The 17,260-nt window shown below is 45.8% G+C and overlaps 1 protein-coding gene across 3 annotated transcripts in view; it reads left to right on the forward strand.

Moving 5' to 3' along the window:
* IFT122 (intraflagellar transport 122) overlaps positions 1-17,260 on the forward strand; it is a 31,733-nt gene that overhangs the window by 12,535 nt on the left and 1,938 nt on the right. For all 3 annotated transcript variants that reach the window (XM_010131159.1, XM_010131158.1, XM_010131160.1), the window contains 12 exons: positions 73-213; positions 1,867-1,920; positions 4,104-4,265; positions 7,115-7,281; positions 8,170-8,341; positions 9,575-9,677; positions 11,188-11,328; positions 12,497-12,594; positions 13,470-13,570; positions 14,724-14,889; positions 15,823-15,934; positions 16,373-16,501. In XM_010131159.1, coding sequence (XP_010129461.1) covers positions 73-213; positions 1,867-1,920; positions 4,104-4,265; positions 7,115-7,281; positions 8,170-8,341; positions 9,575-9,677; positions 11,188-11,328; positions 12,497-12,594; positions 13,470-13,570; positions 14,724-14,889; positions 15,823-15,934; positions 16,373-16,501 — 1,546 coding nt within the window. The remainder of the gene's footprint in view (positions 1-72; positions 214-1,866; positions 1,921-4,103; positions 4,266-7,114; positions 7,282-8,169; positions 8,342-9,574; positions 9,678-11,187; positions 11,329-12,496; positions 12,595-13,469; positions 13,571-14,723; positions 14,890-15,822; positions 15,935-16,372; positions 16,502-17,260) is intronic.

A 17,260-nucleotide genomic window follows, 5' to 3' on the forward strand; every position in this document is an offset into this window, starting at 1 on the left:
TGTATGTAGAAAATTATACTAATATATCTCAGCATTACACTTTCTAATACATCTTTCTCTGGAAATCCACAGTCTGCACCCATGTACCAGTATCTGGAACGAAAAATGTTCAAGGAAGCCTATCAAATTGCATGTTTAGGAGTAACCGATACTGACTGGAGAGAACTGGCCATGGAAGCCTTGGAAGGGCTGGAGTTTGAAACCGCTAAAAAGGTAAAGCACTTGTTTACTTATTTAGCAGAAAGCTTGGTTTATTTTTTTATATAAATACAGTGTGTGTGTGTAGTGTCTGTTTTATGGCTGGAATAGATAGTGGCGGTCCTGGGTTGCCATCATGCTTATAGATGTTACTCCCCGTACCAAAGAGGACGTTGGTTTGTTGTATATAAACTGAGATCTCATTTATCTTTCTAGATAAATGTCTTGTTCTAAATCAAAGCCTTAAATGCAGAGGAAACAGTTTCTTTCATCTGCTGGAAAATGTGCTGCTGGGTTTGAGGGATGTAGACCGGGGAGGCTGTTCGGTGGTGCTGACCACCGGGTGGCAGCAAAGAATGCCTCAGCCGACTGGTTTTTCCCCTTCCCCAGTGCTATCGACTTACTCTTTTCCCCCCCAAGTGTTTAATATAACCACAGTTCAAGGTGGAGGTGTCGTGTTCTTCGTTATCTACGCATTAACGTTCTTCGAGGACAGTGGTGGTGGGAAGTCATTGCCGTAGTCTGGAATGCCTTGGCTTTGGGAGTGCTCTGTAAATGGGCATGCACTGAAGAGCAGAGTTTTCTCCAGTATAAAACCCCTCCCTCTTTTCTTTCGCCACCTCTTCTCAAATAAGAGAGGGCGAACCAAGTTCAGTGTCATGAATATTGTATGAAAGACAAACTAAAAATATGCTGGGAATGGCCTGCAGTGATAGGCATCTTTTAATAACAGATTTTTTAAAAGGAAATTAAATGCTTTCTTTTTCTTTTTTTCTTAAGTGGAGGCATCAGGATAATTCCAGCTCCATGGATGGCTTTATGCAAATAAATACTCTTAAAAAGAAGTTTCCAGTGCCTCCTTGGAATTTTAAAGTAGTGCCCTCTTAGAATTAGAGCGGATTAATTTGAACAAAAGCAGCTTCTTGACATTAAAGGCTCTCATAGTTCCTAGTCCGATCTGGTGTAAGCAGAATATTCTATGCCCTCTTAAGCATTAGTTTGGTGAGAAGTCTTGAACGTGCGCTCTGAAGAGTTAAATTTCTATTTTTTGATGCACGTCAAGAATAAGTGCTAAGCTGCTGTAACTTGCACGTGACTTTGCCACTTGAGACCTGGGGTTGCACGTTTAGCTCCATCTGCAAAGATATTACATTGTCTTGTGGTACGTTATCTGATCGTCTTCTTACGTCCTTTCCTCTCTCTGAGCTGCTTCCCTGCTGGATTTCCACGATGGTATAAAATCCACAGGCGTGTGCCCTGTGCTTTGGTGATACGATCGATTCTACCTTCTGCCTTGTAATAGTTGCCTTAAATTTCCTTGTCTCCCTCATGCTACATCAAGGAGGAAAAGCTATAGAGCAGCCAGAATAAAAGTATGTAGTATTTTAAAAGGCATTTTGTGTTTCCTGGGACACTGCCATCCGTACACCCACTCGTCCCAGCCCGTGCTGTTTGTTTCTAGCGATGCACTATGGGGATCGTGCCGGTGTCTTACCATAATGCATCAGGGGCCGCAGTTCTGGTCAGAGCCCATCGACACAAGCACAAACCTCAGCCTATGTCTGTCTGTCCCATTTGCATAAGGACGGTTTGGTTTATGCATAACAGTGTTCTGATTTTTCTGGCTTTCCAAGTTAATTCCTTTTATTCTTTTTTTCTCTTCAACAGGCATTTACCAGGGTGCGGGACCTTCGATATTTAGAACTCATCAGCAGCATAGAGGTAAGAGGGCATTGCAGACAGTGGCTTTTCTCACCCTTAGTACGGGGCCAAAATTGGCACATTCTGTTGTGGAGGGACTTCTGTTCAGAAAGTGCTTCTGACTGTTGGAGGTGTGTTTATAGAGTGAACACCGCCACTGGCAGAGGTGACTCAAGTCTAGTCATATGACTAACCCTTCACAGAATCAAAACCGGCTGTGGGACTTCTGAAGCTGTCTTCAGGAAAACAGGAGAAACTTTCAATATTCAATTGATAATTGGTAGAGTACTACTGTGTGAACAGAGCTTCGTACAGAGTACTTCATAAACATGAGTTAATTAAGCCTTTCCTTACCCCCTGGAGGTAGGTAATTACTATTATCTCCTCTTTGCAGAGCCAGAAACAGGCCCAGAGAAATAAACCGACAACCTCAAGGTCTCCTGACAAGTCTGTGACAACTGGAAATAGAATTTGGGATTGCTTACTTCCATACTGTGCTTTAATCACTCGTTCTTACTCTTTTCACACTTCTTGATAGAATTTCACTAGACAATAACTGTCTATCAGGAGCACATGAAAAGACGTGGTATCACCCTTGTCCTTCTACAAAGACCGCGTGATAATGCTTGGTTTAAAGATCTGTGGTGGGATGGCATGGCGGGAATTCCTCTTTCTCATGCTAAATAGATTTACACCTTCTCTGGAAGAAACCGATGCTTCCCTTCCGAGCTGTTCCGGTTCTGTCAGATCACCAGCTGGCTGCAGTTAACTCTCCTCGCTGCCTGACGCGGGACGAAGTTCTGCCTTAGGAGCCCCTTTTGTTGGGTTTTCGTTCGCTTTAAAGGGTTGATAGTTAGAAGAGAGCATTGTCTCACCACTGCTGACCTTCCTTTTCCACACGCACTTCTCCAGGTCTGCGTTTTTGAGGCTATTCCAGGGTTGTCATGTTATATTCTGTCTAATGAGAAAGATTCTCTTTGTAAGCAGGCACAACCTTGCCTTCAGACCTCTTGACAACACTCCTTCTGAAGTGAGAGTTCTGCATCGCTGCTGACTCTTGCTGTGGTGTATTGGATTCCTTGGAAGGGTGTAACTAAGCACACACGTGCCAGTAATATGATGAACTTCAGTAATTACACTTTTTTTTTTTTTCCCCCTAACTGATGACAGCAGGAAACATAACTGCCAGATCTCTGTATCTGGCAAGATCCTGTGAAGTCTTTAAAAAGTGGTGTAACAATTCCTCTGATTTTAACCGAGTTTTCAAAGGGACCTTTCAACACCAGTATCAGCCTGGTCAGTAAGCGTGACCAGGAGGAGCGATGGCTGCGTCTCTTGTGGCAGCAGAGAATTGGATCTGCATGCTCCTGGAATGCTTTTCCCCCTTCTGAGCAGTTTTCTTTCAATTCAATTCACATCTATACATTTCCGTATGAGGTGGGCTAATAGCACCAGTAATTGTATCCAAAGTGGGGTAGTAACGTGTTTCCAAGACAGAGGATAAAACTTAGCCGTGAAAACACACACACACACGTGTGTGTGTGCATCTGTATGGCACCGGCCCCTCGCAGCCAGCACCCCTCTGTGGCTCCGATTCACGCGAGAGGTTTCGCACCCTGCTGCTGTGGTCCCTTCCCGCGCGGTCAGAGCCAGCGGCTCTGGCTCAGTTAGGAGAGCGTGGCTGGGGGCTCCGGACGTGCCTGCCGCCTGTGGGCAGGAGCTCCCACGTGTGGGTATTGGTTTGTATTCCAGGGCAGGTTAACGTACTTTGTGAATCTGCGTATTGCTGGCAATTACTTTCACTTTTGTCATCCCACCCGCATGTGTTGTTAATTTAGCCAAATTATATGCTGGTGAGTTTCTACAGGGGAAAATAAGGAACCATCAGATGCTTTTTTTAAAAGAGCGTGATGAGAGCGTGTATTCATTTTCCTGCGTGAAATCAGGGGAAGAGATTTTTCATCACTTTGGTTTGTATAGTGACATTTAATTTTGCTCTTCTTAATTTTCATTAAGAAGGGATTTAATCCTTTAATTATAAATTCACCAGAAATGTAGAGGAGGCGTAATTATGATATCCTGTTACAGGTTTGTATGAACAGTTAAAATCTAAGCCTGAAAATCGGATTCTTCAATGGCTGTTTCTCACGTAGGCCCTGATTGTCTAGAGTATTTTCCTCACCGCTCTTGGTGGTTTTTTCCAGGAGCGGAAGAAGCACGGAGAGAACAACAATGACCTGTTCCTAGCAGATGTTTATGCTTACCAGGGAAAATTCCATGAGGCAGCGAAGCTGTACAAAAAGAGTGGGCAGGAAAACCTCGCTCTCGACATGTACTCTGATTTGCGCCTGTTTGACTATGCAAAGGTAAGAGTTTGCAGCTGAACATCTAAACACAGAAACATTAACATACCTGTACAGGTTTTCAAAGCGTGACCCTACAGACTGGGTGAAACGTGGGCTTTGAATTCCAGCCGTGTTTTCTCGGTGATTGGCTGAGGTTCATTTGGCTCGTCACGGGGAAAGCGGCTGTCTCCTGTGCCTAGGTGGGGTGGTGGCCTCTTCCTGCAGAGCCCCTGCTGAGGCAGCACTCTGTGTTCTGTCGAGTCTCAGTTGTGTCCGTGGAATTCAGGGCTTTTAGTGGCTCTCTTTGTGGGACGCCACCAACAGTAACTCTTTCATTGCAATTAGCTAGTACTATCCATAGTCGGTTTCCTTTTTGAAAAACTAGAAACATCGGGTTTATGACTGTTTCTTCCCCATTCTCTCGCTTTGAGTGCCGTTTGTCTTCCAAAGATAACAAGGTGGTACACATGCCAGGTGGAGGGCAGCACACCATGCATTTATTCTCTTCCTTATCATCATAGAAATGGTTTTTTTACAGAGTTTGACTTAAGTAAGTATGTTAGTTCTATATTAATGTATTTTATCCAGTGTATAATATACTAACCCAGTATTTACACCCAGTGTTTACTAGAGAATGTTCTTCCAAAGATTTAGTGTGTCCTGGCTTTTTTTTTCCTCCTTGTAAAACTCTTATTTCCATGTAGGAATACATTGAATATGTTTTTCAAAAGCAATATTTTGTATGGTGATAAGAAAGCATTGCTTGGCTTTTAAGTCTTCAGTGGTGTTTTCTTATCAAAATCCCCGAGAATGCCTGTGCTGTTTAGTCTCATTCATCACTCATCAGAGCCTTATTCTGCTCAGTGCAGGACAAAGACTTCACCATGACATGCATATAAACTGTTTTAGCACAAATTCCACAAACTGTGCTACAGAGAGATCTTTTTCTTCCAGGAGCTTAATATAAATACTTTGGGGGTTTGCTGATGTAAGTCTGACTTCCACTATTTTTGGCTGATGAGTCTTCGTTAGCGTCAGTGTTTTGGCTCCTCTTGAACATAAATGTAATTCATAGATGAAAATTTTCCCAGAAGTCTTCGTAAGACTCTTTTAATTCCTGGCCATAGTCATGTCTATATTTAACTAGCAGAGAGCAAAAGGTCTCGTCTCTCCTGTCCTTGAGAGTAACTCCATGCAGAGGGAATTAAAGGTGTTTGAAGGAAGCTGCTTGTGCAGGGAGTGCACCGTCTGTGCAAGAGCAGCTAGACCCGTCTTGCTTGCCAGTCATTTTTCCAAGGAAAGATATGTGGAGGTGGGGGTCTTTTTGTGGTGGTGATTGTTGGTTTAATGCTGCCAGAACTACACGAAGGGACCCTTACAGAGTCTGGTGGCTTGTACTTGGCTTTGATTAGCCCTGGCTACGAGTCCAGGCTGGCGGCGGAGGTCCAGAGGCCCGTTGATGTCTGGTGTCTGCCCGTTGATGGGCTGGTTGCCACAGCGCCAGATCACTCATTGCTGAGAACACAGAAAACTCTTTGTACTGTAAGAAGCTCAGCTTTTGATTTTGGACTTACTTTGACTAAGCTGAAAAACAAGTGTCAAAGATGTTCCTCAACTTGGCTCTTCAGTTTTTCATATTCAGAGATGATCTTGGCCTCTATATAATTATTCACTTGACTCACGGCTGTGTGCAGCAGATAATGCTAGAGCAAAGTCCAGCATGGAGCTTGTTTAAGAGGTGGGGAAGAGTTCTGTACCTGTCGACTGGCTTCCTCAGGGAAACTGCTGAGTGGTGGGAGTGGACCAGATCTGCTCTGTGGGTGCTTTTTGTGGCATTTTTTTGCCTGTTGGTTTGGATTTTTTTAAACCTCAGTCAGAATTTCGGAAATGCACAGTATAAGGTAATTTTGCACTCTCTTCTCACCTTCTCATCTCTCCTCTGTTATAATTTTCCATTTGATAGAAGCTGTTTTAATGGACAGTAGCCTGCTCTGTTAACAGACAAAATTGCCCTTAATCAATCTTCTGGTGTTGAAGTACTTTTTTTTCCCTCTGGCCCATGATGTCAGCAGATGTGAACCATGTGTTGCCAGGGCTTGGTGTTGGCAGAGGAAGCTGAACAAACCATTTGAAACATTTCCCAAATGGTCATGGCCACAGCAGCCAGGCTTGGAATCTGTGTTCTGTGCAGGAGTCCGGCCGGTAGCTGCGGGTCACTCTCGCTTTGAGCAGCTGTCATCCTGTCCTTACAGAAGAACTTCGTCAGTAGTAGTGTAATTATCACAGAGTGTCAGCCTTCAGTCGAGTTGTGCCTGGGCTTCCTGATGCTAACAGAGGACTAAGCTGGGATACTGTTGTTAGCTAACCGTGGGGTGGGGCTGGTCATCTTTGAGAACCAAACGGCACCTTCTTGGCTCACGATACAAAATCTGAAACTTGGGATCGATCTATTACCGTTTCTGAGACCAGTACTGTTTTTGGAAAGGTGTGTTCCTGAAAAGCACGCAGAGACTGTAGGTTGTACCACTTAAACAGGCTCAACGGGGAGCAAGCTACCCAAGAAATCCAGCAGGGACTTGTTCCTCTCCTCTGAGGCAGCGGTATCATCCTTCTCCTGGCCTTTCCAGAGTCTCCTGCATTTTTTTTTAATTGAAAACTATCTGAAAAGACTTGCCGTTGTTCCTGCCAGCCGTTGTTCCTTGATGATGAGTTGCCAAGGACTGGATCAGTTCGTGTTGCTCAGCATGAGCATTTATGTTCTTAGCAAGCGTAACAATATTCATTTTAAAAAGCCTTTATGTATTTTAGAACGTCTGTAACAATGTTTGTGACTGGGAAGTAACGCAGACTTTTGTATTGCACTGTTTCAGGATTTTCTGGGATCCGGAGACCCCAAAGACACGAAGATGCTAATAAAAAAACAAGCAGATTGGGCCAAGAATATCAATGAGCCCAAAGCAGCAGTGGAGATGTACCTCTCTGCTGGCGAGCACATGAAGGCCATAGAGATCAGTGGGGACCACGGCTGGGTCGATCTGTACGTCGTAGTTCCTCTCAGAGATGATTTGTGATAAACCCTCGATTGGATTGTTAGGAATTCTGCGTAATTTTAAAATGGGGCAAAACTGGTTTGACACGGGCCTTTGTTTATATCAGTTGAGTATTTGCAGCACATCTACAGTTAAATGTTTAAAAGTGAGGTGTGTTTAGAGGGTAGGGACATAAATATGGTACAAAACCAAAGACATGACAGCAGCAAAGAGCGTGAACAGGCTCATCTGTAGTACGAGGCTGTCTTCTGAAATATGCATGCCTTGAGCTTTCTCATCATCATCACAGCGGTTCTGCATGGGCTCGTGGTTGCTGTTGTTTTAAGCTGTTAAGGATTATCATCTAGTGGGGTAGAGAAGACAACTGGAGCACAGGATCCCCAGAAATTCTGGGGTGTTTCCTGTCCCTGGTCAAATTCTCCTTGATTTGCAGTAGGTGATGCTTCAGGCCGTTTGCTGGGTGGCCACAAGGCCTTGGGCAGGTGGCTCAGCCTTCTCTTGCCTCAGCTCAGCTGTGTGGGCGGGGGGTGGTGTTTGCTCAGAGCCTTTTGTTCAGGTCAGGGGTGAGGATGTGTGTCCCACGTCACTTACTCACATAGGACCTACTCCCTCCCTCTGTTTTCATACCTATGCAAAGAGCCCAGGCTAGGGAGTGGCACAGATGAGTAAAGACTGAGGAAACAGGTGTAGAGTTTGTAGAAGGGGGGCGGGGGGGAAAACAATTTGGGGTGTTTGCTGAAAACTGTTTAACACACAGTGTTGCATTGTGATATTTATTAAATAACTGATTAAAGATGAAGTTAATAGAATAATCAAACAAAAGGCACAGTAACCAGCAGAACCTGAAACATCTGGTTTCTTTTTACTGGGTCTAGGTTAATTGAAATTGCTCGAAAACTGGATAAAGCAGAGCGTGAGCCTTTGTCCAAATGTGCCTTCTATTTTAAGAAACTCGATAACCCTGGCTATGCAGCAGAAACCTACATGAAGGTCGGTGACCTGAAAGCGTTGGTCCAGCTGCACGTGGAGACGCGGCGCTGGGAAGAAGTAAGTGTGCTCTTGACTGCTGTGTTTGCAGCCGCCCCTTCTGATTGTCGCTGGCTGTGAGAAGGGGTAAACCTCTGGCTCCCCCACCCCTGCAGAAGGAGAGGCAGGGAGGGGGGGAGGGGGGCTGGCGCAGGATGTGGCCGCCCCTTCTGATTGTCGCTGGCTGTGAGAAGGGGTAAACCTCTGGCTCCCCCACCCCTGCAGAAGGAGAGGCAGGGAGGGAGGGAGGGAGGCTGCTGCAGAATGTGGCTCAGAGTGTTCCAGTTAATTTCATGTGCTCAGGGTTTGTCTGGTGATGGGTTTGGTTTTCTTTTTTTTTTTGGTGGTGGTTTTTTTGGTGGTTTTTCTTTAGTTTCATGGCTGAATGTTTCTTGGTCTCATTCCTGAGTACCTTTTTTGCCTGTAGAGCTGTAATTGCCCCCTTCCTCTGGTAATCCATGGGATGCTCAAAGGCCCTTAGAATGAATAAATAGTAATTTTATCATGGGAGATTCTGTTTTGAACTGTATTACTTTAAATTTGGGCACAGCCAAATGAGCACACCACACACGTCATTTAGATCTGATGAGCATGTGCTGTGGTAGTGTGGACCCACTCTAACTGGATTTATGCCTCTGATGAGGTACAGTTCTGACTTCTCTGGGTTTTTCTATAAAAACATGGGTCTGTCAGTACCACACACTTCACGACTGGGGTCACCTTTAATTCAGTTCTTGGTTCGTCATGTGAAGTTTTGGATTGGTGTTGTTTCTTCAGGAAATGTTTTCACAGTGCTGCTGGGATTGACAAACGCTCTCCTCCAGTTACGTGGGTGCTTTGGAAAATCATAGCTTTGGTTCTTTATTTGCTACATAGTGAGTTCAGAACGTGAATCTAAACTGCATTTATAGCGTTACTTCAATTTCTTTAGAATATATATTCAGTAAAAACAGAAATTTTTTTTGTCTCTTGCTGTGAAATCTAAATTTCCTGGATAATCACTTTCAAGTTCCCCTGACTCAATAACCGGACTGTTACTATGCTTAGCTTCTTTTCTTTTGTTGTCACTTGCTTTTTATTTTAAAATACATTTGGTTTATACTGGATAGAATATGGATTACAGTCTCTGTTCTGCATATGTATTTTCATTGGGAGTTTACTTAGAGCTGAAGGATTGATCCCGTGGAATATTCTAAACCCTTTAGCTGTTTAAACCGTGCAATATTCTGAAAATGAAATTTTTATTTACCTCAGGCTTTTGCTTTGAGTGAAGAGCATCCTGAATTCAAAGATGATGTTTATGTCCCCTACGCTCAGTGGCTGGCAGAGAATGACAGGTTTGAAGAAGCTCAGAAAGGTAAGAGCATCACTGACAGATCCCTGGTCACTCGAAACTTCCTCCGTGGTTCACCAGTACAGAATACACAGTCTCTGCCCTGGAGAGTTCCTGATCCATGGGATTCAAACCCAAACAGAATCTGTGTGTTCATGCCGGTCTTAAAGTAGCTGGAGGTCTCCTTATTTGGTAAGAAAATGTGATGAATCTATCAAAAATAATGGCATGTAAATACAGGTCCGGATTTCCCATCTCGTTGAGTGTCTTACTGTGGCATGCAACAGTGTTTGGCACATAACTGGAACTGTCTTCATTAACCTTTTTATCACAGGAGATTTCAAAATATGGTGGCTGCCTTACAAACCTGAGTGGGTAGCATAGTTTTTCCTTATATTAAGGTAAAGTTAGGTTTGTGCTGAAGAATTTTCCTGTTTCTTTAAAGATTTTCATGTATTTTGTTAGGCTTATAAAATTGCCTTTAAAGAGAACTGACAACTTTCTACCATGTGGGCAGGCTTCAGCATTTAATCCATAAACCGTTCCAGGGACAAGGAGGTTTGAAGCCAGCTCCATGTGGAGCCAGCACGTTTTTAGGGCAGCTCCTTGTCTCAGGTGCAGCTCCATGTGACTGCTGCCTCTGCCATTTCCAGAGCCAGCTCCAATCCACGTGTGTAACTGCATTTGCTTACAAGGAAGAGGCTAGTGAACGTGCAAGACACGGTCTGTCTCCACATGAAACCAGTTTGTGTGAGGAGCACCTGGTCTAGGGCCGTTTGGTTTGCACACAGAGCCCTGTCAGTACAGGTGTACCGTTCCCAGTGTGTTCCACAGAGCTCCATGATGCCGTGGCTCAGCGGACACAAGTGCCCCAGAGCTGGGGGAGCTCGAGATCATTGTGTAGCTCTCTGAAAATTTGGTTATGTCGGAGCTGGTTGAATCAGGAGGCAGCTGTGCTTGGGGCTGGGTTTTGGGGGTTTGTTCCTCCCATCCCCTACATGAAGACTCTGTTTGCCAAAAGCACGTTTACCAAGTGAGGATTCAGGATCTTCCTTTATACTGACTTCTGAGCATCGAATGAAGAGATGCTGTTGGTAAGTGGTGGAGGATACAGTAAATGTTGTTCTCTTTCCTAACATCCACATTATGAACCAACTTCAGTCAAAGCTACAATAAGTTCGTGTTTGAAGTGTGCAGTGTTTGCAGGTTGCCATTGTTTGAATCGAGGTCTAATGATCAGGGCATTTCTGTGCTTTTCTGTATTTAGAAAAAGCAGCCAGCTTTGTGGAAAATCTATGAGCTGAAGAGCTGCTGAGATAGTGCAAAAGCCACAAAATACCTACAGATGCTTTTTATGTTCCATTAGTGTCGCTGCTTTCAAGGAGAAAAATACCAGTATATAATCCTTTTTATCCTGCCCTGGATAGACTATTTGATACAGGCTGAATAGATTGCTCTTAATTTGAAAACATTAATTTCAGTTAATTGATCTAATCGCTCTGTAAAATCCTCTTTGTTTTGGCCTCCTCGGTAGCGTTTCACAAGGCTGGCAGGCAGAGCGAAGCCGTGAGAGTGCTGGAGCAGCTCACACACAATGCTGTGGTTGAAAGCCGGTTTAACGACGCCGCCTATTATTACTGGATGCTTTCCATGCAGTGCTTAGATATTGCCCAAGGTAAGTGGCTGGAAGGAGTCTGCGTTTACCTCCTGGTGCGTGTGGACACACGGTTACTGAACTGCGATAGCATTGCCGGACCCCTTCACCCATGGTTTCGTTTAACTCTCTGCCGAACTCTGCCTCCTCCTGTGATTGTCCTCCCCCTGATTTTCCCACGTGCTTGTTTAAGACAAATAAGCAAAGGAACAGCATCGGTGTGTGTAGCCGGGGCTTGCAATCCGACTAGAGCCAGAGCCGTGTCCCCTGGGACCACGTATCCTCGCGTACCTTCCCATAACACGCGTCAACCAGCGGGGCGACCGGAGGGTTGATGTAGTAACTGAAATACGATCTTGGAGTGCGAGATACATCTGGTATTTGAACATAGGTTGGAGGGATACTTTACAAATTATTTCTGGCAGCAGAGATAAAACCAATTCTTCGTTAGCTTCGTGTCTTGTGAATGGCTTTCGCTGGGAGAGAGGTGGAGCCCGTAGTTAACAGGTGTAATTCAGTAGCAGTGAGTGCAAAGGATTGATAACGCTGCCATTTGCCTGGCGCAATGAGTGCCTTCTGGGTTTTTTTAGTTTGGCTGATGCACGATCGTGCTGATCTGTCACCCCTCGGGGGTTTTAGAGAGATGCATATTTTTCCAAGTGGCTTAGTAGTGTATTTAGAATTTATGAAGCAAATGTTTCAAAACTAATTTTATTAATAGACTCTGAAGTTATGGATGAGGTTTCCGGTGATGCACACCTACTATTTTCTACCTTTAGCTAGTTCTAGCCTCTAGCTATGTTAAAACCTTTGCTTCGGCTGTTTCACCGTGCTTGTTTTAGACCAGAAACCTGCTCAGAGAAATGGCATATATATATAGAACGTATCGCTGTGCTCGTAGCCCGAAACAGCAGGCTATTTCTATATAAAGCGCCTATCACCATATTGATAAACATTCTTTGGGGCCACTGGGACAGCAGAGGTAAGCACAGGCGTACCTCAGCCTGCCGGTACCCCAACACTTCTGTTTCCAGCTGTGGTGTGTGGTCAGCGCAGGCAGATGAACACTTGACCTGGAGCACCCCTCTTTGGGAAGTGCTGTCACTCAGACCGTAATACGCTGTTTTCTTCCAGGGGAGCCTCACAGGCTCATCTTGGAGACTCACACTAATGCCCTTGCCTCCCGCAGAGAATGAGCCGCAGAAGACTGAGATGTTACAGAAGTTCCATCACTTCCAGCATTTGGCAGAAGTTTACCACGTCTATCACTCCATTCAAAGATACACTGTAAGATACTCACTTCAGAACTTGTGTGTTTATGCTTCCTCACAGCTTTTCCTCAGGGAGTCCAGAAATAACAAGGAATCATTAATGACTTTTAAGGCAGTTAAATATTGAATGTAGATTAGTGATACTGTATAGTATCTTTATTAATTTCTTTGCCTTCTGCTGCACTGCACGAGACCTTTGGTTGTCTCTGTTCCTAAGAACTGCAGTGCAGCTCTAGCAGACCTGTGCTTGTCTCGGTGTGGGAGGAAGGTGTGATGATGACTGACTTCCTAGCCCTTTCTTGCTAGTTATTGGTGACCTGAGCCTCTGGTCCTACAGGCTGTGGTTGGGTTTTCCTTTAATTGGGGGAAAACAGGACTGAGCCACAGAAGACACTTTGCGTGGGGATTCCCTGATGTGGTACGTGTACAGCAGGGAGGAGTGCGTGCTGCTCCAAAGGGATGAGCAGCCTCAGGCTCCTGCTGCTTCCAGCAGTTACAGTCATGATGCTGCCACGGCTGGTAAAAATATCTTCTACAGAACGTCGGAGAACCCCTGAGCTGTGCCCTTGCCCACAGGAAGACCCTCTGCTGTGGAGGGCTTTGGTCAGGCCTTATGGGGCCGAGGATGTATGTGTGTCTGGCCGGGCTGCCCTCACTGCGAGACAGCCTGTTGAGGATTCTGCTTTGGTGATGTGGAGCTCCCTCTCTCTCTTTCTGCATGAGCTTTGGTGATAAAGACATGCAAAATCCACTTGCTGTGTTCTGTCAGCACCTCTTCTTTTTGCAACAGCATGAAAGAAGCGCAGTACCTGAGATGTGCCGTGATGCTTAGTGATACAAGTTGTTGGTTTTCCAGCTTAGAAATTCGTGTCTGTGTTTTTAATACTGCAGGAGGAGCCTTTCAGTTCCAGCTTGCCTGAAACCCTCTTCAACATTTCCAGGTTTCTGCTTCACAGCTTATCAAAGGAGACTCCACTGGGGATCTCGAAAGTGTATCCTTCCAATATGGTGCAAAACCTTGAAGTTACATTGTGGGAGACACGGAAGGAGTAATTCATGTGGATCTACAACGCAGAGATCTCCTGTAGGGTATCCCGGTCTCACCTGTTGGTTATAGTTAATGGGAACTGACTTTTATCCCTAAGGAAATAAGCAGTGTCCTCCAACTGTTGTGTTTTTAATAGCACTGCCTTTGTTTAAAGAGTTCTGAGAGCCGTACAAATGAACTAACAGGTCACTCTCCAAACCACCCACCCAGCACGGAGTGTCACCTTCGTCAGAGCAGCAGGTTCAGCATACCAGCCACTGCAGCAGGGCCTTGGCTCTGAATCTGCACTGTGGTGCAAGGAGACTGACCCGGGAGAGGAGCGGGGGAAACCAGGAGCCTTTGCCTCGTGTGAGGCTGGCGTAGCTGTGTGGTCTCTGTCAGGGTAACGTTGCACAGCTCTGTGAGTGCCCAGCACGTCTTCGGAGAGGCCTTCGCGAGCGGTGTGTGTGAACCCTCTAGAAACGCCCCCGCCTGTAAAAGAGTCCAGCAAGGGTTGCTGGATGCCACAGGGAGGCCTGGTTTTCTTGTTTTCACTTAATTTACAGCTTTGGAGGGGATTTTGTCTTTGCTCTTTGTAACTTCCTCACTTGTAAATGTATCATCTGTCAAAGACTTCCATAACTCACCTTGTGATCAGCAGCTTTGTGAACAGCAGTTGCTGCTGCACCTGACGAAAGGGAATGGCAGCCCCTGGTCAGTGACACAGAGCGTGTGCTTTATTTCCAGGAAGATCATGCGTATTTAGTTGGTGTCTGTGAGTCGCTGCTGTGGTGAGATTGATTTGTTTGTTGGTTTTTGGCTGAGGCAAAATCCATTCACCCTAAAAGTGCTGAAATTGTGTAAATGGGGTCAGAATATTTAACCAAAGCAGTGTTTGTGTTGGATCAGTTCCCTACTTTGCTAATAATGGCCCACGGGCGTTCTGACTGTTCTTGCACACTTGTTCTAAGTGGAGTTGTGTGGATGGATTTCCCTCGCTAGGGCCTGTTTAAAGCGCCGGTGCTGGACACGCTCTGTTGCACAACTCTCTGATTAGACAGAGGATTGCAGGTTCTCCGAAACGCCGTATGTATTTTTATTCCTTAATTACATTATAGCAAGACGTTATTTACCCTGGCCAAGCAGAGCAGAGTTCTTGGTGCATATAAGCTGGCTCGTCACGCCTATGACAAGTTGCAGGGGCTGCAGATCCCGGCCCGGTTCCAGAAATCCATCGAGCTGGGCAGCCTGACAATCCGATCCAAGCCATTCCACGACAGTGAAGTAAGCCGTGATGTGTTTCACGTTAATCATTAATGTGTGCCCTAATCCAGGAATCTTGAGTTGCAGCATGCACAGGAAAATCTGAAATACATTATGCATAGCTCTGTGATATAATTACATTTCTGCTGGAAACACGGTCCCTTTATTGTTATTCTTTGGGTCAGGCTTCCTTTTGCTCCCGAGAACAAATTAAAATCAGCCCTTTCTTTACGGGCAGCTTCCATCCTCCCTCGCCTGTCTCACATCTACCTTCCTCTGCCTATTAATTCTCTCCAGCCTTTTTCTCTCCGACCCGCATGCAATTACTCGCAGTCTTTGTCTCCCTCTCCAGCTGGAGGTCGCTTCCGTTTGTCCCATCTTTCCCTCCTCCCCCTATCCCTGGAATGACCTTCCTTCCTTAAGTCTTATTTTAACACCTTTTCTTCTTTAACTGAAGTCTGACTTTCTGCAGTGCTCTATAAAGCCGTCTCTCATGGAGTACTCACTAAAAATAAATGGTATTGTGCAAGTGCACATGCACCTGGCCGCCTGAAATAATGAAACGCAGTCTTGAGAACCGCCTAAAATAACTGTGCTCTTGAAAAGAGAGAGGTGAAATAATTGGAGAACTTGAATTTGACCAAACCTTAGAGCAAAAAACTTTGCTTCGGTAACCTTCTCTTCGACTCCTTTTCTCAGTGTGCATTCGGCACAGAGTCCTGCCTCTGTTACTGCGCAGGCAAGGTGGAAATTTAATTGTTAGAATGGTGACGGCAGCTATTTTAATGTGAAAACTTGCTGTTTTGTTAAAAAGGGAAAGCATTGTCAGGCGTTAAAGGATCTGGTTTCTCAGCAGTGTTTCTCCAGATCAGGAGCCCGTATTTAACTGAAAACAAAGCATTCAGGACGTGGTGATGGGTTTACAATGGCGGCACTTTGTGTGTGTCTTCGCAGGAGCTCGTGCCCTTGTGTTACAGGTGCTCGACCAACAACCCTCTGCTAAATAACCTGGGGAACGTCTGCATTAACTGCAGACAGCCTTTCGTCTTCTCCGCTTCCTCCTACGGTGCGTTGGAATATCGCGTGTGGTTGTGCTCTTCAAGCAGGTAGATGCTGGCAGGGTGGTTAGTACGGGATTTGTTCTCTGTACACTGTTACCTGGACCAGCAAATCTGCCCTCTTGGCAGCGCTAGCTCCAGCTAAGTGGCCGCCTCGTGTGGCGGGGGTGTTGGTCGCCTTGCAGGACAGCAGCAGCAGCAGAGCGGTGCTTTGTGTGAGACACTGGTGTCTGAAGTGTTTCCCTAACACGGATCCAGTCCTCTGAGAAGCTGAGTGGGGGCTGGTTAGTTTTAGTTTAGTTTAATTTAATTTTACGTGCTGCAAGAGAATGCGTGGGCAGAGCCCCGCTGCTGCAGCACTCAGAGGGTGTTCGTTCATCACGGGGTGCGGGAGGTGTTGCCGGAGCGCCGGCAGGTGAGGTTCCCTTGCTCTCACACCCCTCCAGAGGTGCTGCATCTGGTGGAGTTCTACCTGGAGGACGGCATCACCGATGAAGAGGCTGTAGATCTCATTGATCTTGAAGCTCCCAGATTGAATAAAAGAGAGAATAGATGGCGAGAGACGATGAGTGACCGTATCCTTTTCATTAACATTGTTTTCCAGTCCTTTTCTTAGGGGAAAAAAAGCCACAGTTTTGAATTTTTTTCTTTTCCCCCCTCAGCTTTAAAATTTTCTCTTTGTCATGACTGATGTGAGTGCAGTTACACTGTGTTTCCTTTTCAAGTTAATGTAACACCCAAAGTGGTGTTTTAACTAATCCAAGTATTTTCATAAAGCTTTTTCATCAGGACCATTTGTTTCTAATCATGTGAAACAGTTCTTTTAAACATGTCATGATGCCATGGCAATGCCACGATTTTCCTGCTCTGTCCTAACTGCTCTCCCCGAAGAATGGGGGGATCTGAAGTGTCCTTACTTGCAGTAGCAGCTGGCCTCAGCGGCTGCTTCCTGTAGCCCAGGGATGCCGCTGCGGGCTTTCCTCGGAGCCATTCCTGCGGGGGTCCGTCCTGAAACGCTCCGGCAGCCAGAGCTCCCAGCTGCTCTGGGGGCAGGTACAGAGTCATGCACAGGAAAACACAACCTCTGCCTAAAGCTGCCCCACGATGTAGGTGAAATAGGTCACTTCAGTTGCGTTTTGTCCCCTGTGCTGAGGGAGGCAGAGAGGGAAGGGCAGCAGAGCTGGTGTCGTGCTCGCTGTGGCCACTTTGGCCGTTCGACAGCAGCTGCAGTGATGGATGTCCCAGTCGCTGCGTCGCAGCGAGCACTTCTCTAGCGCTTTCTCCGGGTGCTGTAGCAGGTTGAGAGTGCTCACCCTCTGGTGCGCTTCCACGTT

Source organism: Buceros rhinoceros, unplaced genomic scaffold (assembly GCF_000710305.1).
Source record: "Buceros rhinoceros silvestris isolate BGI_N320 unplaced genomic scaffold, ASM71030v1 scaffold20412, whole genome shotgun sequence".
In the NCBI taxonomy this organism is placed as follows: domain Eukaryota; kingdom Metazoa; phylum Chordata; class Aves; order Bucerotiformes; family Bucerotidae; genus Buceros; species Buceros rhinoceros.